Below are 27,912 nucleotides of genomic sequence, written 5' to 3' on the forward strand. Positions count from 1 at the left end.
TGTCATTTTAATGCTATAATTTATTTATTATACAAATTAAAAAAATAAAACACTTCTTAAATTATACTACTTTATCTTTTAATATACCAATTGATAAGAATTATGTATTCTTAAAAAAAATAGAAAATTAAGTCATGAATTTTCAATTAAATAAATGATCAAAAATTTCACATAAAATGTGAAATACGCAGAAAATTTTGAACCATAACGCTGTGTTTGGTTAAGAAATTTGAGGAGAGATTTAGAAAGAAAAAAAAAATTAAGTAAAATATAAATAAAATATATTTACATTTTACTTAATTTCACACGCATTTTTCCTTTCCCTTTCAAAATCTCTCATTAAACAACAATGATTTAAACCACTAAAAAATACATCACTAATAGTACTAGTTGAGAGGGTAATTTATATGAAAATTGGGCTGAACTGGCTAGTGGGCCGAGCTGAGTTGTTATGGCCACAGTACTAAGAGTTGAGTAAAAAGGCCGTAAAGTTACTCCGGCCCGAGAGAGATGTAAAGTTACTCCGGCTCGAAAGAGATATAAAGTTACTCCGGTCCGAAAGCGACTTGGAGTTAGGCCGGTTTGAAGACGCTTTAAAGTTAGACCGGTCTCAGTGTTAGCCCGGTCATGACGTATTGTGGTTAGACCGGTCAGAACCTTGCTACTCGGTAGCTCGGTCTAACCACACAATTCTTTGTACATGAGGAACCGAGATAAGGAGTAGTGAAAAGGAGAACCGAACTAAAGGCGGTTCGGCCTACTCTACGGTTCAGCATAGCCATGATTACCTCGGTCCTGTTGGAGTTCGGCCATGGTAAAAACCATCTCACTTGGTTTAAGCAGCGAGGGGGTGTTGAAAGACAAGTATTATCTTTCAGGAGTATGAATCTTAGGAGGACTCTGCATGGAGGAGTAGAAGTCCTACTAGAATTGTGCCACGCAAAACCTATAAAAACTCACAAACATCACATTTGGAGAGGTAACACAACTTTATTTTCTGAATACACAGAGCTTTTGTCTATTTGTCAAGCTTACTGACTTAGGCATCGGAGAGGTTTCTGGCACACCCCCGCCGGCTAGCTCACGTTTGTGTTTTCAGGTGGTAAAGTGACGACGTACGAAGGAGCGCAGATTTGATCAACAGAATTATACGAGAAAATTTATTTCTTTCCCGTACACTAATGCATTAGGAATGATAAAAAAAAAGAAAAAAAAAAAAACAAGACATAGAAAATGGACGAAACCACTACTGTATTATTAGTGATCCTTCTAATATTCCATTTATAGTGTCCGAGCATTTTTCTTCATTAAATCCCCAACCAAACACACCATCGCGCTATCATAAAAATAAAAAATTGGAGCGGGGTTGAGCAGCCAGACCGAGAAACAATTGGCAAAAAAGTAGACTACACTTCTGGAGTCAATAGGAGGAGAGTAGTGACTTTCACATCTGCATCAAATACACGAAGAAGCTGAGAGAGAGAGAGAGAGAGAACACACAGAATGGATCTGAACTCTACTCTCCTCGCCCTAATTCCTTCATCGACCTCTGTGAGTACTCTTCTCTCTCTCTCTCTCTCTCTCTCTATGTCTATGGATTCACATATATGTATACACATGTATGTATCTGCAATGTTATCTCTATCAAATTCCTTTTGGTGAATTAGGTTACTATGCTACTTGGATTCTTTGCTTATTTGGCAATTGCTGGATCCATTATACCGGGAAAGCTTGTTCCAGGCGTAATCTTATCTGACGGCACTCGTCTCCAATACCGCTGCAACGGTAATGTTTCACACTTTCTGTATATATTGTCATATATGTGATCTGCTGAAGTGTTAGTTGTTCTGAATTGTGTACATTTTTCTCTTTATTTATTATTATTTATAGTTATTTGAATTTCAGGTTTGATCTCACTTATTTTGCTGGTTGCCTTACTTGGAATCGGGGTTTGGACGGATTTCACATCTCCCACTGTATGTATTTGCTAAAATAGGTTCTCTATCTGTTTATTTAATCCATATATATATATATATATTTTTTTTTTCTTTTTCAGTTTTTAGTTTTATTTAGTGACTGTTTGATTCGCAGGATTAATAGTGAGGGATCAACCATCCATGAGATTAGTGTAGAATTGGTTATCCAGCTGTATTAGTGAGATACATAATTCTCACTTGTCCACGTTTGTTTTGCACTAGATATGTTTTGCGTTCTTAGTCTTAGGATTAAAAAATTTGTCAATTCTGTTGGATATAATGGCCATTTGGAATTTAATCTGAATAATAAAATTTGTAACCAAACAATAAAATGCAAGTCCTATGGATTAATAATCTCAACCTATGTTATAATTTGCCCAATCAAACAAGCCCATAGGGTACTGAACTATTTGTCTTCACAAATAGTACTTCATCATAAGGATGAATTTTTGTCCTTTAATATATATTAAGATTAGTAGCCTATGCTTTTAGATTTTAACAACATAACACTAAATGTAAATGAGTAAGATTGGAATAATGTGGTGGACTGACCATACATCCAGATCAAAGACTCAGTTGAAATTCTACATGTGCTATATCAATTTGAAATCTTTTAGCATAAATACAGAATCAGGTTTTAATTTTTTATTATTATTTATATTTCCACATATATTTTTTAATAAGTCATGTATCAAAACTAATTTTCAAGGGCAATAGTTTATTTATTTCTGTTGTGAATGTTTTGGAGTTTTTCCCTCTCCTTCTCAATTTGTTTTACGTGGAAATTTATTGATTGGTCGTATTCAGATTTACTCATGCAAACTTCCATGCCAGAATATGAATTTATTGTATTAAGATGGTCCTTGACTTGTTTCCTTACAACTTCATTTTAGTTGGTCTCTTTTCTAAAGACACATGAACATTAATTATATTTGCAGGCAATAGCAGACAGAGGACTTGAGCTTTTGTCAGCGGCTTTTATACTTAGTTTTCTTGTAAGTCACAATTCTATTATACCCTACTTGGAATAATTCTGTCCCATATTAAAATTATAGCATTCTTGTAAGCATTGCAACTTCAATTGGTGGACTAATAACCTGATGTGTGTGCCTATTTGAAAGGCTTCAATTATATATTATGGTTAATCTCTGTAAGAAACTAGCATCATCAGGATGTGCCACTGTTTTCAACGTCCCTCTTATTAAGTGTTATCATGTTTGAGGTTTTTCTTCAATTTTGAAAGCAGAGGAGATTATTTTTATTTAATTTATTTTTTTTAAGGTTGTGTATTTTTTTATTTTTCTTTTTTAAGACAATTTAATTTAATTTAATTTATTTATTTTTTTTAAATTTGAAAAATAAATCAAATAAGTCACATTTATGATAACCAAAATTGCACAGAAGTAACTACAGTAAAATATAAAAAAGAGATTAAAGTTTTTTGAGTATTTAATGAATTGTTAAGCAACAAACCTTTATTCAAAATGTAACAATGGCTTGTTGGCCTAATAGTAAGTGTCAACTAAGTGGAACCATGCAATTTTAATAAAGGGGCTGAAGTATTTGCAAGTATTGGGCAAACTAGACTAGAATTATTTGATAGCTACATACAAAATGCGATGATATTGTAGAACTTCAATGTTTAAAAAAAAATGGTGATAATAATACTATCTACAAGGAACAAAGCATCGTGAACAAAGATGAAATTGCTAATGTACATGTTTTTCTCAATATAGCCATGACCATGAGAAAGGAGGTATGGTGATCAATGGGGAAGTTATTTTAAGACAAATTTATGACAAAAATATGAGTAGTTTGTCCTTCAAAATGGGAAGGAAACAATTTATACACACTTATAATGGCAGTTAAAGTTTAAGAAGATTGAGATCTAGATTATAGACGATTTTATCTCTTATTTCATTGGAAGGCCAATTGGGCTAAATCTCTTAAAACAATATGTTATAGGATAAATGTGAATATTGGGGGGGGGGGGGGGGGGGGTGTTTGGTTCTTATGACAACATTGTTTCCTCATTACATTTTTTTAAGGACTATGAGATAACTATTGTTTGGATGTGGCAACAACTGTAATTGATTGCACCTCTGATTCACACAAATGCACTATCAACAGAAGGATACTTTTCAGTGTGTTTGGTTTCAGTTTTCCGGAAATTGATTTTTTTGTTTTTCATATTTTTTGTTTTTTGTTTTTCGTATTTTTTTGTTTTTAGTGAATATTTTTAAAATTTTAAGCATTTTTTTTAATAATTTTTTTAGATGCACCTTACTTAGATGTATCTAAATAGTAAAATATTTGTGAAAAAAATATTTTAAAAAATTAATAAATACACAAAAATATGAAAAATGTACTGAATTTTCGCATTTTTTAATATATATTTTTAGTATTTAGTGAATTTTTTAAAGATTTTTTTCACAAATATTGTACTTTTTAAGTGTATTTAAGTTAAGTGTGTCTAAAAATTAAAAAAATTGCTTAAAATATTTTAAAAAATTTAGTGAAAAATAAAATAAAATACGGCAAATGAAAAAGTAGAATTTTCTGAAAAGTGAATTCTCAAAACTGAAACTAAATAGGGTGTTTACTTTTCCATTTTATTCTAAATATGATTTCACTTTTCTAATTTATCTTTTATTTCTAAATTCCAGGTGACATTGGTACTTTATGTGGCTGGTCGCATATCACATGATCAGGGTTCATCCCTGAAACCTCATGTCACAGGAAACCTAATTCATGACTGGTACTTCCAATGATTTTTCTAGGATGGGTAGTTTTAATTGAATAGGAAAATAGGATTGTGCTGGTATTTTGTATAAGGATGTTGCTGTCTTAGTTGTTGTTGTTGTTGTTTGTTTGTTTGTTTTTTTTTTTTTTTCCACATGAGATTTGTCTTGGCTTCTAGGAGAAGGATTTGTGGCTGTGTGCATACGCAGTTGACTATGGATCTCTATTGGAGCGGGGAGCTTATATTTACACACCACAAAACTTATTCTTAGTTTTTTTTCATTTGGATATCAACTATTGAACAAAATTCACTATTAGGAAATTAATTGCCAAACGAAAATCCAGTTTGGTAGTTGATATCTGAATTTTGTTCAGTTGTTGACATTCGAACAATTGACTTTTGTTCAGTAGTTGATATCGGAACCGACAAACTTTTGTGAACTGAGAAAAAGGGTGTTTTATAAATAGAAGCTCCCATTGGAGTGAAGGGAATTCAGAAAGAATTTTACTTGCAGCATGTTCACCTAATCCAACAGATGCTGTTTTCCTAGTCCTACTCCTGTCTCTAGCAATAATATCCACAAAATCATTACATGATCTTGTAATTCCATGGTTTCATTTTCTCCAACAATCCAACCTTAAGCTTCTTGGAAGCTTATATATCTCAAACGAGATCTGTTTAATTACATTCTGGCTTAAGTTGTAGGTACTTAATAACAGAAACGAGTTCTGTTTGAATTGGTTATGAATTTATTGTTGTATCATATAACCGGTCTTACCCTGTCAGGAATTCTAGTTAAATTCATTTGAGTTTGATTCTTATTAGGATTTTCTTTGGTTCATATTACAAAATGTATTGGGTAAAGTTATTAGATGGTTTCTAGAAGTTGAAGCAGAAGTTTATTTTTCAAATTAGAATCAAATTCTCTTCTACAATAGGATGCCGGAGCTATTTTGTTGTTGCATGCAATTTTGAAGTGGAAGTATTTCTGAAATGTTAATAGTGTGTCATGGTGACTAGCTACACATAAATGTTTTATGTGCTCAACCTTATCATAACAGTCCATATGTTTTTGTAGGATCGCTGAGTGCTGCAACATGAATAACTTGTTGGTTTGATGATGATAAAACATGTAGACAATTCCCATATCACATATGTGATGTTTCCTGCACACTTTTCGTTGCATGCTTTATCAACCACAAATATAGATGAACTCCTATAAAAGAAAAGATACAGTAATAAATTAACTGTAATTTCTGGCTTGAACATCTTTTTAAGATCTTTCCTTATCTCTACAAATATCAGTTGATTGTATTTTCAATCTTCTTGTTTGTAGAGAATGTAGATCCTTTATAGAGGCTTACAGGTTTTTTAGTAGTTGTCTTGTTTTACAAGTGTTACGTTCCCTTGGCACCTTTCTGTTGAAATCTATGCTTGTGAAATAAAATGTATCTTCCATTTTGTGTAATCAACATTTTGCGTTTATCTTCAGTTTCTTGATATTGCTGCTACATTATGTCATCCAATAGGTGGTTTGGGATACAGCTGAATCCTCAATTTATGGGCATTGACCTCAAGTATGTGATACGGACTTCAATTTGAGCTTGTTTTCTTTTTATAGCTGGTCTTCTAGAATTTTATTCAGACCATGCATTTAAGTTGGGGCAAATTTCACTCTACCTCCCCATGGTATGGGTCATGTGCAATAACCCTAGAGACCCCCTTATTTGGAAATAACCACGTAACCCCCTGTGGTTTGTAGACTAAAGTGCACTGCTTACTTCTGTTAATGGCACTTGTAAATTGACCTAAATATCCTCATCTTCTCCCTCCCTTCTGAACTAACCCCACTTCCATGCACTCACTACCCTCTCAATTTTTTTCATGGCTCTGAAATTTGCCAACCATTAAATTCATATGAAAAGACTGTAAAGTGAGTAAGAAAAAGAGATTCATCGTAATGAATTTGATCAAGTTGGGTTTGTTTTCTTCAAATTTTGGCAGTTGTTTTTCTAATTTTGTGTAGCGTATGTGATTTCAAATCTAATAGAAATTGTTGATTTAGTGAACTAAAACTATCTGATGTGAATATGGGGTTGCTTGCCAATACTAGTGTGTTTGTCTAGACTTTGAAGCATGTGATTTTCCATGCTCAAAAATTGTTTCATAAGTGGGCCAGTGGAAAGAACTATCCCAACAAATTAGCTCTTCTATAGAAATGCTTCACTGTAAATTTTTTAAGTGACTCACTCTCAGAAAAGGTGTGTGAGTTGCACCTTTAGTTATTTCAGATGGGAATTGTAACGGTGTATTTGTTCATAAACCACAAGAAGGTTAAGTGATTATTATTGAGTGATAGTGGATTATTATGCATTCTTGGCCTAAACCACAAGGGGGTAAAGTGAAATTTTCCCTTTAACTTATTCATGTATAATTTTATTTTCTTTAAGAAATGCCCCAGCTTATTTTTAGTTTCAAGCTGTAGAAACTTGCTATTGCAGATGTTGTAGTCTGAATTCAACTTTGACATCGGAATTCAACTTCGACGTTTTTGCTTTCCTGCTCTCATTGTCTTTTTTTTTTTGGATAAGTAATCAGATTTTATTAGAAAGCATCAAGACGATGCAAAGAATACAAAGATGCAGCCCAGATAGGGACTGAAACAAGACTAACTAATTATCCTCTTCAAAATCTATGAAGACCAAAACATTTGGCTCAACTATACCCGTAACCCAACTATGCAACACCAACAACAACCTACGCTCTAACCAACAGATAGAGTGGCACACACCCTGAAACACTTGCCTATTACTTTCTAACCAATGGGAAGCAAGCACCCAAGCCTTCTGGCGTCTCTTCCCCACTCTAGCCCCACCCCCACTCTGTAACACCCCCAAAATAGACCTCGGTTGCACCCACACTAAGCAAACAAAGCAACAATATAATTCCAAAGTCTACATGCAACCGCGCAATGAAGAAGCAAATGATCTACCGTTTGTGCATTCCTGCATCACATAAAACACCAATTCACCAACACATGTCGTCGCCGAATTAAATTATCAATAGTAAGAATACGACCCAAAGCAGCTGTTCAAACAAAGAAAGCAACCTTGGAAGGAGACCCGTAGCCCATATAAATTTCGAAGGAAACACACCACCAACACCCCTTACAAGCACCCCATAAAATGAGGACATGGAGAAAACACTTTTGGACCTCTGGATATCCCAAACCAAAGAATCCCTCCCATCTCCCTCATTTTGCAACCCATACAAGAAGCCTAGAAAAGCCACCAAGTAGTCGAGCTCCCAATCCTGAACATTACGATGTAAACGAGCATTCCAAACAACTGAATCCCCTTGCTTCACCCTAACCGAAGCAACTAACTCCACATCAACAGCAAGAGCATAAATGAGCGAGAACATGACCGCCAAAGACAAACCATCACACCACCGATCTTGCCAAAAGCGAACTCGATCCTTAACCCCCACTTGGAACCGAACCCTTTCCCAAAACACCTCCCTCCCCAACCAAATCCCCTTTCACAAGCCCTGACCATGAGATTGAACCACCCTCTTCGAGCACCAACCCCCCTAGGCCTCCCCATACTTACCCACCACCACCCTCTTCCATAGCCTCTCCCATTCCCCCACAAAGCGCCACAATCACTTGCCTAATAAAGCCCGATTAAAAGCCACCAATTTCCACACACCCAAACCCCCCCTCCTTCAAATTACAAACCCTCTCTCAAGCCACCAAATGATAATGAAAACCCTCCCCACCCCCACTCCACAAAAAATCTCATTGCAATTTTTCCAACCTCTTAGTCACCTCCACAAGGATCACATGCACAGACATAAAGTACGTCGGAATACTTGAAAGCACATGCTCTTGATCAAAGTAATTTGCCTTCCTTTTGACAAGTATTGGCGCTTCCACCCTGCTAACCGCCATTGAACTTTGTCCACCACCCCATCCCACACTTTAGTCTCCTTAAAAGAAGCCCCCAAAGGAAGTCTCAAATAAGAAACTAGCAACCGTGCCACTTTACAACTCAAAACGGCTGCCAACACTGGTAATTGAGCCACCACACCCACAGGGATTAATTCCGATTTTGGCAAATTAACCCGTAACCTTGACACCGCCTCGAAATATAACAGAACACAATGCAAGTTGCTAATCTGAGTAGCATCCGCATCGCAAAAAATTAACGCATCATCTGCATAGAATAGGTGAGAAACCAACAAAGAAGCAGACACCTCCCCCACCACAAAGCCCGATAATAAGCCCCCTTGGACCGCCTTAGACAACGGTAGACTCAATGCTTCCATAACCAAAATAAACAGTAATGGGAACAAAGGGTCTCCCTGCCGTAAACCTCTCCAAATGGGGAAGAAACCCGCCGGTGTCCAATTAACGAGGACAGCCATCCGAACAATGGAAATACAAGAATGTATCCACCTCCGCCATCGTTCCCCAAAACCCAACCTCTCTAACATGTACATCAAAAACTGCCAATTTACATTGTCACAAGCCTTTTCAATATCCAGCTTACAAATAATCCCCCATTTCCCTTGCTGAAACCGCGAGTCCACGCGCTCATTTGTCTCCAAAACAGCATCCAAAATCTGTAGCCCACCCACAAAAGCATTTTGAGATTCTGAGACGACCCCCTCCAACACTGCTCGAAGCCTGTTAGCCAACACCTTGGCCAATAGTTTATAAACACTGCCCAAAAGACTTATAGGCCGAAAGTCACGAATATCCTCCTCCCCTTCTTGGGAATCAAAACTATGAAAGTGGCATTCAAACTCCTCTCAAATTGCCCAGATTGATAAAACTGTGCAAACACATCCAACACCTCCCCTTTGACCACCTCCTAGCACTGCTGAAAGAATGCAATTGAGAAACCATCCGGGCCCGGTGCCTTGTCTCCAGGCATACTCCTTAATGCACCCAAGATTTCCTCCTCAGTGAAAGGGCTCTCTAACAATATCCCATCCTCCTCAGAATAGAATCAAAAGTTACATCATCCATCCCCGGTCTCCAAATTTGGCCCTCATCACGGAAAAGATGCTGATAGAATGCCACAATACCATTCCTGACCTCCTCTTCTGATGAAAGCATCGCCCCATTCACCCGCATTCTCCCTATCTGGTTCACCCGCCTATGAGCATTAGCTATACGATGAAAAAACTTTGTATTACGGTCCCTATCTTTCAACTACAAACATCTAGATTTCTGCCAGAAACTAATCTCCTCCATCTGAGCTACTTGCGCATAATCTCTCCGAACCTCATACCTAACTGCCGAATTCTCCTCAGTGAGATCTCCAACCAATTCTTGCGCATCCAAACCCTACAAAACTGACAAGATATTTGTCTTCTGAACCTCTAAGCGGCCAAAAACCTCTAAATTCCACTTCTTCAAATCAGACTTAAGAAGTTTCAATTTCTGAATTAATCTATAGCTGGGCGAACCTGCTACATTATAACTCTCCCACTAGCCACCCACCTTCTCTGCAAAACCATCTGCTCGTAATCACATGTTCTCAAACCGAAAAGGCGAGGGACCACTCCGGACTCCTCTACTGTCCAACAGAACTAGCCAATGGTCAGAAGTCGGATGATGCAAATGGCACTGTAGCATCTGAGAGAAATGCTCCTCCCAAACCCCAGACACTAAGAATCTATCCAGCCGAGAATTAGCTCGACCACCCAACCAGGTAAAGCCTCCCCCCTGTAATGGCAAATCTACTAACTCTATCTCATCAATAAAAGAAGCAAAATCCCTCATAGACCTCCCCACCTGACTTCCCCCAATCCTTTCCACTGGGCTCCCTACGACATTAAAATCTCCGCTAACACACCACGGCAATCCCCATCTGAAAGCAACATGCTGCAACTCCTCCTAGAAGGTGGCCCTTTCTGAACCCCGAACTAGACCAGAAACCCCAGTAAACACCCACCGAAAATCATCCTCAAGGCATCTGAACAAACAGGATAGTGAAAAACCCCCGACTTCGTCCTTCTCCTTCACCACCACTCTACTATCCCGACACAGGAGAATACCTCCAGCCACCCCAATAGTTGGTTGGAACGCCCACTCCACATGCCTCCCACCCTATAACTCCTGCACAAACGCCGGCTCAACAAGTTCCATTTTAGTCTCCTGAAGACATACCACACCCACCCTAGCAGTCCTTAGAAAGGACTTAACGACCGTTTGTTTAGCTAGATCATTTAGACCCCTCACATTCCAAGTCAAAATTTTTATGCGCATGGCAACAAAAGGGGACCTCCCGCTCCCTTCTAACCCGTCGGTCTTCACCTCTCGTGGGTCAATCATAATTTATTGAGCACTAAAGTCTCCACAACTCCCGAACCCCATTTTCTGTTGGACCAGCAGATTGTCTTTCTATACCCTCCCTTTTTCCATGATGTTTCAATTGAGGAGAATAACTTTAAAGCCTCCACCTCATGCCTAGCAAATGAAACTCTCATAAATTTACTAACCCCAACAATGCAGGTCAACACCCATTTAGACACCTCATCTGAAGACGATGGTAGATCAGCTGGAAATGCTTCTTGTAAGAGAATGTCAAACTTTGGGTTCGAGTTTGGCAGACCAAGAACCTCATCATCTGTTGCCAAAGGTCGGACCGCTATGGCCATGTCATCACTGGAAAACCCCCATCTCTCCTCATTCACCGCCATAAACCCAGCACCCCCCACTAACTGTGCTGCTATTGCCATAGGTTAGTCATTCCCGAACTGTCCATCAGTGGAGCAATGTGCAACATTAACCTCTGCCGCCAGTTGACCAAGGCGTAGAGATATTTTCAGCAAGCTGGGCAGCTCCGGCGAGGTCTGCAACACCATTCCGCTTGATGGCCAACCCTCAGCATGGCTGGTTGGCAGTTGCAAGCCAACACCCTCACTCAGAGATCCAAAAACCCGTTCGAGAGTTGGGTTTGAGCAAACCCCAGTCTCCATCTGTGGGTTGGGTACCCTTTTTGCTATAACACCTGGGCCAAAAGTACTAGGGCCCATCTTATCCCTCACTTAGCCCAAACCCTCTACCAAAGACTTGATCTGGCCCAATCCTCTACTGCTAGGAATGGCAATGGGGTGGGGCCGGGGATTACACTCCTCGTCCCCGATTCCCAAAAGTGATAAATTTCCCGTTCCCGCCCCCGATCCCCAGGGGGGAGGAAGCTCGTCGTCTCCCCCTCTCCCGCCCCCGTCCTCGATTGGGGATCGGGTATCCCCAATCCCGAAAAATCCCCAAATTATAGTAGCATATCAGATTTTTTTTTTTGGATTCAAAGGAAAGATTAACAGTGGTCTGTAAATATCTTCAAATTAAAAAATAGCATATCTGTCAATATATTCTATTCAAGCTCCACATAAGATATTCAAATAACATATTCAAGCTCCACTCAATAGCATATCTGTCAACATATTTTCAAATAGCATATCTGTCAACATATTTTCAACATATTCAAATAGCATATTCCATCCAGTAGCCCACACAAAGGAAAATTGAGCAAATTGCAAAGAGAATAAGTAGTCCCAAGCATAGCCCACAAGGGATAGGCTACCCAAAAAATAAAAAAAAAATAAATCCATTACAATATAAAAAACCAAATCCATTGTGAAAAAAAAAAAAAAAAACAACATTGTTTCTCCAATACTCTGATGCAACCACACCACAGTTTTCATCATCTCCTTTAACTTGAATTTCTGTTAAATAACAAAAGGAAAAAAACAAATAATCAATACTAATAATAAGATGTAAAAAATGTTAACAATTAAAATAAAAAAGATAACAACTAACACAAAAGTGGCACACAACTCATCCGAGTCGATCTCATCATCATTATATATAGTCGCATAGCCCATTGATTCCAATGTTGAATTTTCTAAAAAGTAAAAAATATAAATTCAATATTGAAATTATTTCATAGTAATATAAAAGTGAAATAATAATATGTAAATTGGATGAAATAATAATATGAGTACCTTTCATCTTTGTACCTTACAACCAACTTTGTGCACACATTAATGCTTCTAATGTGTTTGGATGAAGTCTACTACGATGTGGATTCACCAACCTTCCACTAATACTAAATGCTAACTCAGAATGCTGACTCAGAAGCAATAGTGGATACATGAATAGCTAAAATATCTCTAGTTATTGCCTGTAAAGTCGGATACTTTGGTCCATTGGCATTCCACCAATTCAAAACATCAAAACCTGAAGTTCTTAGCAAAACATCATCTTCTAGATAATGGTTCAACTCAGATCTTACATTCTTCATTTTTTTACTTCTCTTTCTACTAATAAACAAATCATACTCTGAAAGGGTCTCTGTAACAATATCCGGATGAATAGAAGAGTCACTAACAACATCGGTTTCCATACCACCTCGGTGTTGATACTCTTGCAACAAATCATAACAAATCTGACGAACCTTATCAACTTCATCTTTAGTTTTGTCTTCATAAAGTTTTTCAAAATAAAACTCCAATAAACTCATTTTACACCTAGGATCAAGTACAATAACAACTCTAATAACACTATGTATCACTAACCAATATTTATAAAATTTTTCCACCATTTTTGATGTCATTGTTCTAATAACTTTAATTTTACAAGAGAGCCATTGAGATAATGTCATCCTAATCTCACACAAAGCTGGAAACAAACATTGGCTGTAGGATACTTAGTACCAGAAAATAACTCTGTGATAGAAAAGAATATCTTAAACCTCTTACTAATCTCTCTAGCAAACTCCCATTCTTCCTCACTTGGCACAGTCTTATATTGGGGCTCTCTATTTTTCAATCGAGAGAAGACATGCTTATACAATAAGGCAATCTGAAGTATCAAGTAGGTTGAATTCCACCTAGTTGTACAATCAAGTCCTAATTTCTTAGTACGTGGATTACGCAATTGATTGACTATTTGTTCAAATTTTTCTTGTCTTTTGGTGTTGCTGTCCAATAAGCTACACTCTCTCGAATTTTCTCCACACCCACTTGTATGACATCCAGTCCATCTTTCACAATCAAATTCAAAATATACGCACAACAACGCATATGAAACAAAGTATCACCCAACAAAAGTGATATATTACTCAACTTATCCATCAACATGGTAATCATGACATCATTTGTGGAGCAATTATCAACAGTAATAGTAGAGATTTTTCTATCAATATTCCAGTCCATCATACGTTCAAGCAAAGTATCACAAAGAACTTCTTTTGTGTGTGGACGATAGAACATAAGTAGACCTAAAATGTAATAGTCATGAACAGTATTAATAACATGCAAATTGAACTGAATAAGATAGATCTTTTAAATGATTTGCAAGTTTACTAATATATATATATATATATATATCTCAAAATGCAACTTTGCAATGTCCATGAATCATCAATAAAATGTGCGGTGACAGCCATGAATCCTTTCTTTTGATTGCTAGCAGTCCACATATCAGTTGTGATTGCCACCCTACTTTTATTATGCTCCAGCAAACTCAATGTTTTCACCCTTTCATAATCATAAAATTTTAAAATATCACTCTTTATCGTATTTTGAGAAGGTACTTTAAACAATGGTTGAAGTGTTGCCAAATATCGTTTAAAACCAACATGATCTATGATAGAGGGGATATTCATGCAATATTATGGCATGTGACAACTTTTTCCTAACAAAATCTTGATAAAAAATATAAGAATTCATTTTTGGACTCTATCTATTAAAGTTGTTAGTTAAAACTTTTTGCCTAATGTTCATCACTTTTTTCCTAGTACAACTCTTATAGTGATCATGCAAATGCCTAGTTCCATTTTCTGAATCACCTTCAAGATGCTTATTACAATAATTACATATTGCCTTTCACACCTCATTTACTTGTGGTTTCTTAAAGTGTTCCCACACAACACTAGGTTTTCTTTTAGTTCCTCCACAAGTATTAGACTCTTCTTTTAAATCAATAACATTTTGATTAGAGAGGGGAGACGGTGAGTTCGTAGGTGAGTTGGTAGCTGGCGATGATTGTTGTGACACCTCGCTCTCAAATAGTACTTGAGAGTTAACTGGTACTTCAGAGTTAACATCTGACATTTTTTACTTTTATAAAAATAATATGGATTGAATTAATGTTAAAAGAGGCAACATAAAATTGGTCCTTAAACAACAAATCATTAACCAATACTAAATTTAGCCACCATGCAGGAATTCTAAATATGCCATATGCCAAAAATCAATATATAATCCAAACAAAATGGCAAAACTTAAACTTTGTCAAACCATCACCCAAAATCCAACAAAAAGTTTCACCCTTTAGCCAATAAATATGACAAATATTCAGTCGTCAAGCTAATGAAATCATATCATAAACATTTAGATCCCACCAGTGATCGCATGAAAAAAATAAAACAAATTATTTTTTTAAGAAAAATACACAAACAAAAAAATTAAAATCATAAGATGTAGAGTGTTGCCTTCAAAAGAAGAATATATAAGTCGTTTTTTAATCTCTCTGACCACCACATTACTACCAAAGCAGTTAAATTTTTTGAACTTGAAATTGAGAAACAAATTAACTAAACATTTGAAAATATCAAAGAAACAATTAATAATTAAGCTAATGGAATCATCAATATTCATTCACCTAGAACTACAGATAGAAAAATAAAAACAACTAAGGAGACTATAGAAGTAATTGTTACTCAATAAAAAAAAAAAAAAATGAGTTTCTGTTTTATGTTTTCTTTCTCTGTTCCTTTTCTAAGATGAGTTTTTGATTTTGTCATGATTATTGTTACTTTAATTTAAGTTGCTTTATTTTCCACAAAACATGAAAATTATGGAAATCTAGAAAGTTAGAATTTCAAATTCTCATGGTTTGTTAAATTTTGTTGTTTTAAACTTAAAATTCTTAAATTTTGTGTCAAATTACCTCCTCAAACTATCATATTCAGCCTCAGATCATAATTAAAAAAAAAAAAATAGATATATAAAATAAATAACTAGATATATATCATCAATGACATATATATTTAAAATAAACAGATCAATAATTAAAAAAAATGATCATACATATCAATGAAAGAGGTCGAAAACAGATTATATATATATTTAAAATAAATAACAGATCATTGTTATATATATGTATATAACAGATTGTCGAAAACAGATCAATAACAAATCATATATATATATTTAAAATAAATAAATTTAGAGAAAAAAAAAATAGAGGTAGAAATCCCTAGAGAGAGAGAGAGAGATAACCTTTAAAAATCGGCGGTGAGGGAGCAGTAGCCGTCGTGTGTGAGAGAGAGAGAGGGAGGCGAAACTCTAAATAGCAACGGCGGTGAGGGAGGATCGGCGGTGACGGAAGAGCGGCAGCCGTCGTTGTGTGAAAGAGAGAGAGGGAGGCGAAACCCTAAACTAAACAGCGGCGGAGAGAGAGAGAGAGAGCAGCAGAGGAGTGTTGTGTTTGTGTGTGAGTGAGTGTGTCAACCAAACCCTACACACACATATATAAACTGGGGCATAATAGTAATTTTACAACGGGGCGGGGGTGGGGGTCAAGGTCGAGGTCGGGTCGGGTCGGGTCTAGGACTGGAACATGTATCCCTGTCCCCGGCTCGAATATCATTGAGGATCCATTTTTTAATACCATCCCCGGCCAGTTCAGGGTATTTTTCAGGGAATAACCGCTCAATTCGGGGTCGGGGGGTCGGGTCCCCGTCGGGTTGGGTTCAAGTTGCCATCCCTACCTACTGCGACCTACCCACCTTTATTTGGCCCCAAATGTGACTGCTCCACAGCCCAATCCCTTTGCCTAGGATGCTTTAACCTGCCCTGATACCGAAACCCTACATCCTCGCCCCCAAATTTGCGAATAGACCCACCATATCCTCCATTTCCAAAATTCTGCCTATCATCACACCGTCGCTGCCGATTTTCCTTCCCTAGCCAAAATCCCTCATGATCTACCCCCGCTGGCAAGACCAAGGCAACCGTAGGACAAACTTCCGGCCACAGAGGGATCATATATTGCCAATCCTCCCAATGCAGCGAGATCTTAGTCGGAATGATGCCATGACGCTAGACTTGCAATCGGACCACTCCGAGATCCGCCGAAAGCTCTTCAATCTGCACAAAACCACCACAACGGTCACCGATGGCCCTATACGTGGCCATTCCTCGGAGATGAATGGGTAGGCCCAACACCCGCACCCACATAGTCGCCTCCGACAGCGTTGGGTTGCCCTTGTCACACAACTGTCGGTGACCACCATCGTAGACGAAGGTTGCGCCCGTTGTCAACCCACTGGCGTCGCAACACATTTTCAGCATCCCCAAAGGGAGGGGAACACAAAGAGAAAGTCTTGTCTCCCTTGGTTGGAGCTCCACCTTGCGTGACGCGCCCCACCACCGACCAGCCCACTCTGTCATCACAGAAAACCCTACACCCTTATCCCCCACCAATACGCACGAAGCCCACCAATGCCCAATTCAGTATATCAAACCACCCCTCTTCAACCACCGCCTGAACTGGTTTGTCCATATCAACCAGACTTTCCAGAGCCGTTCTCTTCACCACTAATACCGTCGTCCCAGCGCGAGCCTTCGCAACCCAGCTTTCGCCTCTGGCAAAGCCCTCCATAACCAACGCCACACTCTCCCAGCCATCCCTAAACTCTGAGACGAGGGTAACAATGGGATGCCGATGACCTACAATGGTGACCACAATCTGAAACGACTGCCCACCAGCCTCCTTGTCACGAACCCAGATAGCCACACTCCGACACTTGCCATCCAAACGACCTAAGAAGGATTGGGTTTGTACGGTACTCGAGGCCAATCACAGTATGGTGATAACCCAACTCACCTCGAATCCGACCAAAATAACTTCCTGCCGAAAGCCTGAGCCTTGCTCCACAATCCTTTCAGCAGTGAACTTATTTTAATTCCTGTTTGTTTTTCCTTCCATGTATACAATCACAATTTCCATGAACCTGATTAAATCATAAATTAATTTGTGCTCCTTTTCTTGAAACATCTTAAAAAGTATTTCCTGACTCTTCCATGTCTACATATGACAAAACATTTTGACTTTGGCTTAATTGAATATGAAAACATAATCCAGTTGCATTTTATGGTGAATGCGTTACCTCTTAAAATGATGGAATTCTCTTCTGTAGATTTTTCTTTGTTAGAGCTGGGATGATGGGATGGCTACTTATCAACCTCTCCATTTTGGCAAAAAGTGTTCAAGATGCCAACTTGAGCCAATCAATGATTCTTTACCAGCTATTCTGTGTGGTAATTTGGTGATTTATACTTTTCATGTTTCAAAACTAGTTTTGTAGGTGATTGTTGATTTTTCTTTGATAACTTATTTATTTATTTCATTTTGGTTTAATCGTGTTTCAGTTATACATCCTGGACTACTTCTTTTATGAAGAGTACATGACCTCCACGTAAGTGCGTTATCTGTTTCTCTGAAGAACACCCAACTCAAACTCAACAAAGTGCAATTGCATCATTCTCTATTGAGAATATATTTGATATTCTACCATGCTAACCTGCCAATTTCTTCCTGGAGATGTATTTTTGTTTACTTTTCTTTGTGTTATAGTACTTTTCATTCTTATTGAATAATCCTTGAACTGAACCAACCTAATCTTAATGAGTTGGGTTGGCCGGGTTCTAGCAAAGCTTCAGTTTGGTTCTGGGTCCAAATTTCCAAGAACCAACCAAATCGGTTTGGTTCTTGGGTTGGTGATTGGGTAACCTAAACCAACTTGAGAATTGACCCCTATATGTATTAAAAACATTTCAATTTGTAAATTAGTATGTATCAACGCTATTGGTTATGAACTTATGACTCTGTCTTATATAGGGCCAATTTTTGGCACACACCCCTTAAAAAGTTGTGAACCATATCCTCTGGTTATGCCCCAAAGCGGTGTGTTGGTTATGACTTCAAGTGGTTAAAATGAAGTTCGCTTATGGTCAAATTAAAGTGGGCCTAGCCTTCGTTACGACCCAAAGTTGTTTTTGGCTACAAGTCAAAGTGGTTTTGTTTGACTAAAAGTGGTTTTGGTTATGTCTCAAAGTAGGTGCATATGGTATACACCCAAAAGGGAGGTATTTATTGAAGCATTTTCCCTTATATAGACACTCTTGCCCATAATTGTTGTTTATAATAGGTCTTTTTCATTTTGCTCTGTAGTAATAGTAAATTTTGTTTAATGAATAAATCAAAATTTATACAACACAGTTAGACTTGCATCGCCAACCTGAATTTTCTTTGGTTGGATTGGTTTGGTTCTACATTTTAGTCATCACCTCGTCAGCTTTGGGTCCACAAATTGAGAACCGACAAAAGTTGGTTCAATTATGGGTCTGGCTCTAACCTGCACTGAACTGATGTGAACCATGCAGACCTCTATGCCCAATTGTAGTCCACTACATGAGATTTATACCTTAATGTTGAGAATCATTGGCACTTCACATGTCTGTATCTTGTTCATTTCTGATAGTACAGTTAATAAATCATGTTACATTGTGCATCCTATCATTGTGTTTCCTCCACTCTCACTTCTATTTACTTTTTCTTATCTGAAAGATTTCAACTTTATAATTCCAAGACGATTTTATTTTCAAATCTGACCTTTTTTTATGTGACTATCATTTGCAGTTGGGATATAATTGCAGAAAAGTTGGGCTTCATGCTTGTGTTTGGAGATCTAGTTTGGATTCCCTTCACCTTTAGTATTCAGGTAGTTAGTTACCTGTCACTTGTTAGATCAAATTATTAGAAGAAACTATTTTGTTTATTGGCAAGAAAATTAAAAAGATGCATACCTGGATCTGTATACTTATACCCAGTTATGCTCGTGATTGTGAGAAATTCTTCAAAACAGTGAACCTGTTTGACTTCCATTCCAACAATTACAATCAGTTTTCTGCAAGAACTGATTTAATCCTCCTTGGATAACAAAAAATGTGTATATGGTAGCAAATGAAACATGTAATCTGGATCACAAGATGGCATATTTATGCTTGAATGCTATTTAGCCACTTTAGTAAACTTCATATTTTCTATAGTCTCTGAAGAAAAGTGAGAAGTTAAATTTTATAGATTTCAGAGAATAGCGAGTTGTATTTGATAACAAAGAATATATATTTTGTGTATTTCGAATGAATCTCTGAGTATAAATATATATAACCTAAATGAAATAAACCCTAATAATCTAATAGACGAAACTATCCTAAATATAAAATACAATAAAATACATAATCTCCAACACCCCCCCCCCCTCAAACTGAGGATGTGAGCGCAGAAAGTATTGAAAGTTTGCCAAGAAAAAAACGAAAACGAGCAACAGTGTGAGTCTTCGTAAAACAATGGGCCAACTGAAGAGAGGACGAAACAAAAGAGAGAGTAATAGTGCCAGCCTGAAGATTCTGTCGAACAAAGTGACAATTGATCTCAACATGCTTGGTCCGCTCATGGAAGGTTGAATTATGGGCAATCTGAACAGCACTCTGAGTATCACAATACAACGGAGTTGGATCAGAAAGAGAGACACCCATATCAGAGAGAAACCAGCGTAGCCAAACGATCTCGGAAGTAGCATGAGCTATGGCACGATACTTAGCCTCAGCGGTGGAACGAGCAACAACAGATTGTTTCTTCCTCTTCCAAGATATGATAGAATCGCCGAGGAAAACACAAAGACCAGAAGTGGATTTGCGATCAGAGATGTCACCTGCCACGAAGAGTCAAGTCCGAAGAGGCAGATAACAACAGGCATTGCAACAAAGTGCCCCGAAGGTAGCGCAGAGTACAGAGTAAGGCAGCCCAGTGTGTGAAACGAGGAGCAGAAACAAACTGACTAAGAATGTGCACAGCATAGGAGATATCCTGACGAGTAACAGTGAGATAAACAAGGCACCCAACCAACTTACGATACAAAGTGGGATCCTTAAGAGGAACGCCATCGGAAGCAGAAAGCTTAGCATGCAACTCAAGAGTGTCTACAATTTTGTCATCAGTGAGTTTCGCACGAGAAAGAATATCACGGGCATGTTTAGTCTGAGAGAGAAGATACCTAGTAGGAGAAGTAGCAACCTCAATACCAAGAAAATACCGAAGAAACCCCAAATCCTGCATCTCGAACTCCTGAAATAACTAATGCTTAACCTCCTCAATAGTACTACAATCAGAGCCAGTGATGATCATATCATTCACATATAAGAGAAGAAGAACAAGGCTAACAGAAGTGCGCCGAACAAATAGAGCACAATCATGATGACAATGGCAAAAACCAAGTTGAAGTGCAACAGAGTGAAATCGCTCATATGCACGAGGAGACTACTTGAGACCATAGAGATCACGACGAAGACGACAAACCACACCAAGAGGGTGAGAGAGACCTGATGGAGGGTGTATATACACTTCTTCAGCAAGATGCCCATTCAGAAAAGCATTTTTGACATCGAGTTAAAACAAAGGCCAGTGATGGGCAGCAACAACAGAGATAAGAATTCGAACAGTAGTCATCTTGGCAACGGGGGCAAAAGTCTCATCGTAATTAATCCCATACTCTTGAGAAAAGTCCTGGGCAACCAAACAAGCCTTGTGTTGTTCCAAAGAACCATCAGAAAGGGTTTTGACCTTATAGACCCATTTATAGCCTACAACATTCTTGTCAGCAGGCAATGGAAACAAATCCCAAGTCTGAGTGTTAGCCAAAGCAATTAACTCGTCATTCATGGCAGCAATCCAATTGGGATCATGACAAGCTTCCTTATAGAACCTAAGCTCAAAATAAGTATGAAGACAAGAAAGAAAAGACTGATAGGAAAGGGAAAAACATGTATTACCAAAACCATTCCAGTTCGGAGGATGACGGCCACGCGTTGGAAAGCGATATGCAGGAGGAGCGGGATCCAAAGAAACAACTGGAGGGACAGTAGAGCTAGAGACAGTCGAGCTCGGAAGTGCTTTGCAGCGCTGATAAACAAGAAGAGGAGCAGGAGAAGCGGGAGCTGGAGAGGGAGTAGCTGGCGAGATATTAGATGTACTAGGAAGAGGCAAGGCAGAGATCTCAAGATTAGAAACAAACTCATCAGGAGAAACATCAAAAGGAAAAGAGTCAACGTGAACCAATTCATCCTCGGTAATAGGGATAGGGGTGGAAGGTATAGTGTAGTAGGGTAGTTTTTCCAAAAAAGTGACATGCTTAGACACATAAAGCTTTTTGGTGGCAGGATCATAGCACTGATAACATTTCTGATTGATGCCACACTCTAAAAAGACACATAGAACACAACGAGAACTAAGCTTAGAGCGCTCCTGTTTAGGAATGAGCACAAAGCATGTAGAACCGAAAACACGAAGAAGAGAATAATTGTGAGTAACACCAAGAAGACGCTTATACAGAGATGAGCCGGAGAGGAGTAGGCATCCGATTGAGAAGATATGCAGCAGTGAGCACAACTTCTCCCCAAAAGACAGAAGGGACAAAGGATGAGAGCAGCAAAGAACGAGTTGTATCAAGGAGATGGTGATGTTTGTGCTCAACTTGACCATTTTGGGCAGGAGTGTCTGAATAAGAAGACTGATGAATAGTACCACGAGTAGCTAAACAACTGCCAAAACTCAGACAAATAATACTCACCCTGCAAATCAGAACGGAGAACTTTAATGGTGGTGGAAAACTAAGTGCAAATCATGGAGTGAAAATTGGAATATATTTTGTGAAAATTAGATTTTCGTGTCATCAAATAAACCCATGTAAACCGACTGTAATCATCTACAAAAGGCACATAATATTGCAAACCTCCCTTGCTAATTATAAGGGAAGGACCCCGAACATCAATATGAACCAATTGAAAAGGAGAAGATGAGATAGAATTACTTTTATTAAAAGGAAGAGCAAACATTTTAGCTAGTTTACAGCCACGACACTCTGAAATATCAGCGATGGAAAAATTGCCTAAATGTCAAGACTGAACCAACATCCTCAAACGATCACTTGACAAATGACCTAACCTAGAATGCCAAATATAAAATAAAGAACACTTATTGTTTAAACAAAAAGAAGATAATGCAGTAGAAGACACATCTAAAGGAACATGTACGCTGTCCAAGATATATAGTTCTTTAACTCCACGCCTGATCCCAATCTGCCTCTTGGAGACCCGATCCTGTACAACACAATGAGAGGAAGAGAAAACAACATCAAAACCAGAATCAGAGATAATTGACTAATAGAAATAAGACTGAGTAAGAGGTGAGGTACATAAAATACAGGAGAAAGAGACAAATGGGAAGAGGAAATAGAACCAATAGAGGATACATGCATAGAGGAACCATTAGTGGTAGCAATACTGATAGGAGAAGGAGGGGAGACAATTACTAAGGAGAGATGCAACAGAGATCATATGATGTGAACAACCAGAATAAAAAATTCACGAAGTGTGGATATTATCTGAAGAGGATGAACCAGACAAACCTAACTGAGTGGTAGTCATAGCGGAAGCCTGGGACGAAAGAGTTGAAACATAGACTGCATATTGAAAGATGGACCATTCTCAGAAATTGGTGTAGAAAAGGCTGCAGATGAGCGAGATCCCGAAGATGTCGGCTTAGAGGATGGTGGACCAAATGAACGGCCCTTGGAATGCACCTGCTTAGGACAAGCATGTTTCCAATGGCCTTTCTGATGACAGAAGCAGCACTCATCCATAGAAACCCGAGGCTTAGGCTTACCAGTAACTTGAAATAAAGGAGATGGTGGGGTTGGCAAGAGCGGAGGAGTGGCAAAAATTAACTGGGAATGAGGAGCACCATGAGCCACCTTGAACTGAGTTTCTTCCGCAATAAGCTCACGAACAGCACCATCGATAGAAGGTAAGGGGGACCGATGAAGAATAGGGCCCCGAAGTGGCTCAAATTGATCACGAAGGGCCATAAAAAACTAAACAAGACGTTGCTTCTCCTAATACTTGGTATAACTGCCAAGTAATTGCAAATCTGATGGTTCCATTAGAGCAAGCTGATCCCAATAAGAAGTCATCTCATTGTAAAATTCTTGAATGGACTTATCTTTCTGACTAGCACTACGAATAGACATCTCAAGTTCATACTGTTTTGCAAAGTTAGACTCAAGGTACATAGTTTTCAAATAGTCCCAAACTTTTTTAGAAGTAGAATACTTGGAGAACTTCATACCAATGATGGTTTGAACTGAATTATGAAACCAAGTAAGAATTTGTGCATTTTCCTTATCCCATTTAGCAACATCAACCTCAGTTTCTTTAGATTCCATAGGTCGAGTAGTCACACCAATAACATAGTTACACATGCCTTTACCCGTGATAAAATTTTTCATTACATGAGACCAATTAGAATAATTTGTATCATCCAACTTAGTGGTGATAGCTTGCAATTTATCATCAGCCATATTGCTATAATCAAACAACCCAGTGCAAATAAAAGAGAATAGTACCAGACAGAGAGAAGAGAGTACCAATCCCAGCGACTAGAGAACCATGAACGACCAGAGAGAGATCAAAGCAAAGTTAGGCAGTCTCAATTGACGAAAGAACCACGAATGACATCGAAGACTTGGAGCTGAAATTGACGAGAGAACCACAAATGACAATCATGAAGAAGAACAGTTGAGGCAATCACGAGACAAGGCCAGGTAGAGGCAGTCGCGAGAGAACTGTTGGTCGCGAGAAGCCTTCAGTCGAACCAGACAACCACAGGGAAGGAGTTGACTCAGGGGCTTCTAGAGGTTTGACTTAGAACCTGCTTTGATATCTTGATAACAAAGAACATATATTTTGTGTATTTCAAATGAATCTCTGATTTCAAATATATATAACCTAAATGAAATAAACCCTAATAATCTAATAGACGAAACTACCCTAAATGACTAATATAAAATACTATAAAATACATAATCTTCACAGTATTATGGATATGTTACTCTTTAATTATCTTCTACTGAGTAAAAAAAAAACCAACCGTGGACTTGTTATCAGTATCTACATTCCAATTAATTTAATCTAAGCAAACTATTGATTCATCCCTTTAGAGATAAGAGTTCCAGATGGTGAATTAACTTTGATGCATCTGAATAATGACGACAAAGTGCTTTGTAATTTGTTCCTACGATTTCCATGTTTCTGTTGTTGTACCCTGAAGATGTTACCATCAAAGTCACATTGTGAGCAAAATATTTTTCCTTGTAAAACTCTTGGATGACCGGTTGCCTCTTTCTTTATTGTAGGGTTGGTGGCTTTTGAGTAACAAGGTGGAGCTAACAACAGCTGCTGTTATTGCAAATGGCATTGTTTTTCTGACTGGGTAAATGTCTTTCAGCATACTCAAGATGATTCTGATTAAGTTCATTTTCTTTTTCTCTTTGCAATTTGGATAACTTTATTTGTTAGGTTTTCCTTTTCTAATTTTCTTTATCTTCTCTTCTTCCTTTCTCATTCATGACCTAAAATAGCATTTTATTTATTTGTTGGTACTGGGAAGGTATCGGGTTTTTAGAGGTGCTAACAAGCAGAAGCATGTATTCAAAAAGAACCCTAAAGCGCCAATATGGGGTAGGCCTCCAAAAGTTATAGGGGGAAAGTTGCTGGCTTCTGGTTATTGGTAAGGTTTCCGTCTGATCATATTCTTCTAATTAATTTTTTTTTGTTGGAAAAAAATGAAAGAAATGAAACTAAATGAATAAACCGAAGGCTCTTTTCATGACAGTGATGCAATTATGATTTCCTATTGATTGTTATTTGGCCAAAGCAACACTAAGGTGGTAACTTTAAGTGCCTCAACCTTATGTCAGAAAGAGGGATTCTGAGGCTCAATTCCTATTGTCTGTTGAAGTGCATAAACAGAAGAGGTAGTTTCTTTAGGCCTCAACAAAATTTGGAGTTTGAAATAATGTGAACTAATAGGTGTAACGTTGAATCAACTCTGATCGTCACTCAAAAAAGTAGTACTTCCACCGATATTTAGAAGCTGTAGTAGGCAAACAAGCCATATAAAGGTTTAGAATTCCAAAGTCTGGAATTCTGTGATGACCAAAGAAGGAGCTAATAGGTGTGACACTAAATTGTGAACTACAATCTAAACCTTTGTAAGCGACAATTTGCAGTTACGACAAAATATACTTTGGGGAGCAGTCTGTAGTTCTATTCTGTGGAATGTAGCCTGTTGTTGTGACTTGTCAAATTTACTACAGATGAAAACTTTTACTACAGATGAAAATTTTAGCTGTGTAGCTTATTTATAATTTTATTTTTTATTTTTTATTTCATTGGCAACTAACTGTTCCTGGAAAGGCAGCGGCATCATGGTATTTGGTTTGGTCCAAGTGAATGTTGTCTTCAGTGGATTGAATGTTTTACTTTTGACGGTATCAACATTCCATGATCAATGAATCATGGCTTGCAAAGTACATCAATTTTGTACCTATCTTCAATGTTCAAGACGGGTCATCTCATTCAACCCTTCTCTCTCTGTAGGGGAATTGCAAGGCACTGTAATTACCTTGGCGATTTACTGGTGGCTTCTTCCTTCAGTTTACCCTGTGGGATAAGGTAAAGTTCTCAATCATACTTTATTTTTGGTGGTTATATAATTCAATATAGCAAAAATCAAAAAATGTCAATGAGAAGTCATTCATGTTTGCAGTTCCCCAGTTCCGTACTTCTATCCAGTTTATCTTCTTATTTTGCTAATATGGAGAGAGAGAAGAGATGAAGCTCGGTGCGCAGAGAAGTATAGAGAAGTGTGGGCAGAGTACTGCAAACTCGTTCCATGGAGGATATTACCATATGTTTATTAACCGGCTCATTGACTAGATGTAATCCCGGGTTGTTGCCAAAATTGGTCTTGTTGGCATGTAGTACTGTGATGCGGAGAGAGAACATATATGGTCCAAATGAGGATTGTTGCTACCATAAGAATTTGCATTTTGGAAGAACTTTGCTATTGTTGTTTGTACTTTGTGTATATTCTTTTGAGTTTTTGATGGATTTTGTCAAATTCTAGAAAACCAATTTTGTGGGTTTTCAGTAAATTGAGGGTTTTATCTATTGAGGTTTTCATCAAAAATTGATACGGTATAGGGAAGGTCTGATGTTTTCATTAGTTGCATGAATTTTGTGGTAAGCAAAGGGAAATTGGGGTCTTCTAAATGGGAAATTATTAGGTACTCTTGGAATATTATATCACATTGTCTATGTATTAGCTAATGAAAAATTCTAATACATACTAAGTGAGCGTTTTTTGTATTTTAACTACCTAATAAAAGTGAGTCAACATATTTTATTAATTAATCTTTTTATCAAGCTACTAGTTTGGAGCACTACATATATAATATTATATATTTTGTTTTTGAATAATTATCTCGTAAATGTGCTGGAAATATATAGCTCCTTTGGTCGTGGTTATGAATGCATGAGGAAATGGAGTTGTAAGTCATTTAGATAATGTTTGATTTACTAAAATAATTCTAGACAGAAAAATTAAAAAATAAATATTTTAATGAAATAATTATTTTATTACAGTTTCAATACTAAATATTAATAAATATAGCAGCAAATATACTGACTAAAAGATGATAAATAAAAATTCCACCGCTTGAACCGAACAGTGGAGGCAACAAACAGTCATATTCTTTGTCAAATTCTTTTAACAAAACGAAACATGAGAAGAAAACATAATCATTCTAGTATTATTAATATGAGGTAGACGAACTCATTAAAAAAAACAAAAGAATTGTCAAAATGAAGCTGAAGATGGTAATTACATAGTTGGTGTAAGTATGTGGGGTTTGCTCGGTAGTTGTGAAACCTTTTCAGTGCTTGTAAGTTGTAATTGATTCACTCATTACTAAAACGATAATATTGCATTTGCACACACAAAATGAATAAAAGGAGGTGGCGGTGATGATGATGATAATATATTTAGGGGTATGATTTAGAAGGATATAAATAAACATATTTTTTTAATTTTTTATGAAATATAGGTTGGTATGGATTGAATTTGAACTGATGTGATAGACAGGTGATATGACTTAAATAAGATTATGACTTTTTAACTTTTTTAAGTTATGACAAACAAGATCT

The 27,912-nt window shown here is 37.5% G+C and overlaps 1 protein-coding gene across 1 annotated transcript; it reads left to right on the forward strand.

The window, feature by feature from the left end:
- Window positions 1–1,256: 1,256 nt before the first annotated feature.
- On the forward strand, window positions 1,257–26,896 carry FK (Ergosterol biosynthesis ERG4/ERG24 family). Its single transcript, XM_082917457.1, has 13 exons — window positions 1,257–1,551; window positions 1,668–1,785; window positions 1,906–1,976; window positions 2,915–2,971; window positions 4,643–4,734; window positions 6,249–6,296; window positions 17,946–18,066; window positions 18,178–18,224; window positions 19,448–19,529; window positions 25,059–25,135; window positions 25,313–25,432; window positions 26,305–26,379; window positions 26,474–26,896. The coding sequence occupies exons 1-13, from the start codon at window positions 1,504–1,506 to the stop codon at window positions 26,625–26,627; spliced, it is 1,110 nt and encodes a 369-aa protein (XP_082773583.1). The 5' UTR covers window positions 1,257–1,503; the 3' UTR covers window positions 26,628–26,896.
- Window positions 26,897–27,912: the final 1,016 nt, after the last annotated feature.

Source organism: Camellia sinensis, chromosome 3 (genome assembly GCF_055761805.1).
Source record: "Camellia sinensis isolate YWXY chromosome 3, ASM5576180v1, whole genome shotgun sequence".
Lineage (NCBI taxonomy): Eukaryota > Viridiplantae > Streptophyta > Magnoliopsida > Ericales > Theaceae > Camellia > Camellia sinensis.

What these genes read in the sequence shown, in the direction of transcription:
- FK (XM_082917457.1), top strand. Translation starts at nt 1,504, where the DNA reads ATGGATCTGAACTCTACTCTCCTCGCCCTAATTCCTTCATCGACCTCT. An exon ending in CTTTTATACTTAGTTTTCTT is followed by an intron (nt 2,972 to 4,642) that starts GTAAGTCACAAT and finishes TCTAAATTCCAG; the next exon opens with GTGACATTGGTACTTTATGT. An exon ending in AGTTTACCCTGTGGGATAAG is followed by an intron (nt 26,380 to 26,473) that starts GTAAAGTTCTCA and finishes TCATGTTTGCAG; the next exon opens with TTCCCCAGTTCCGTACTTCT.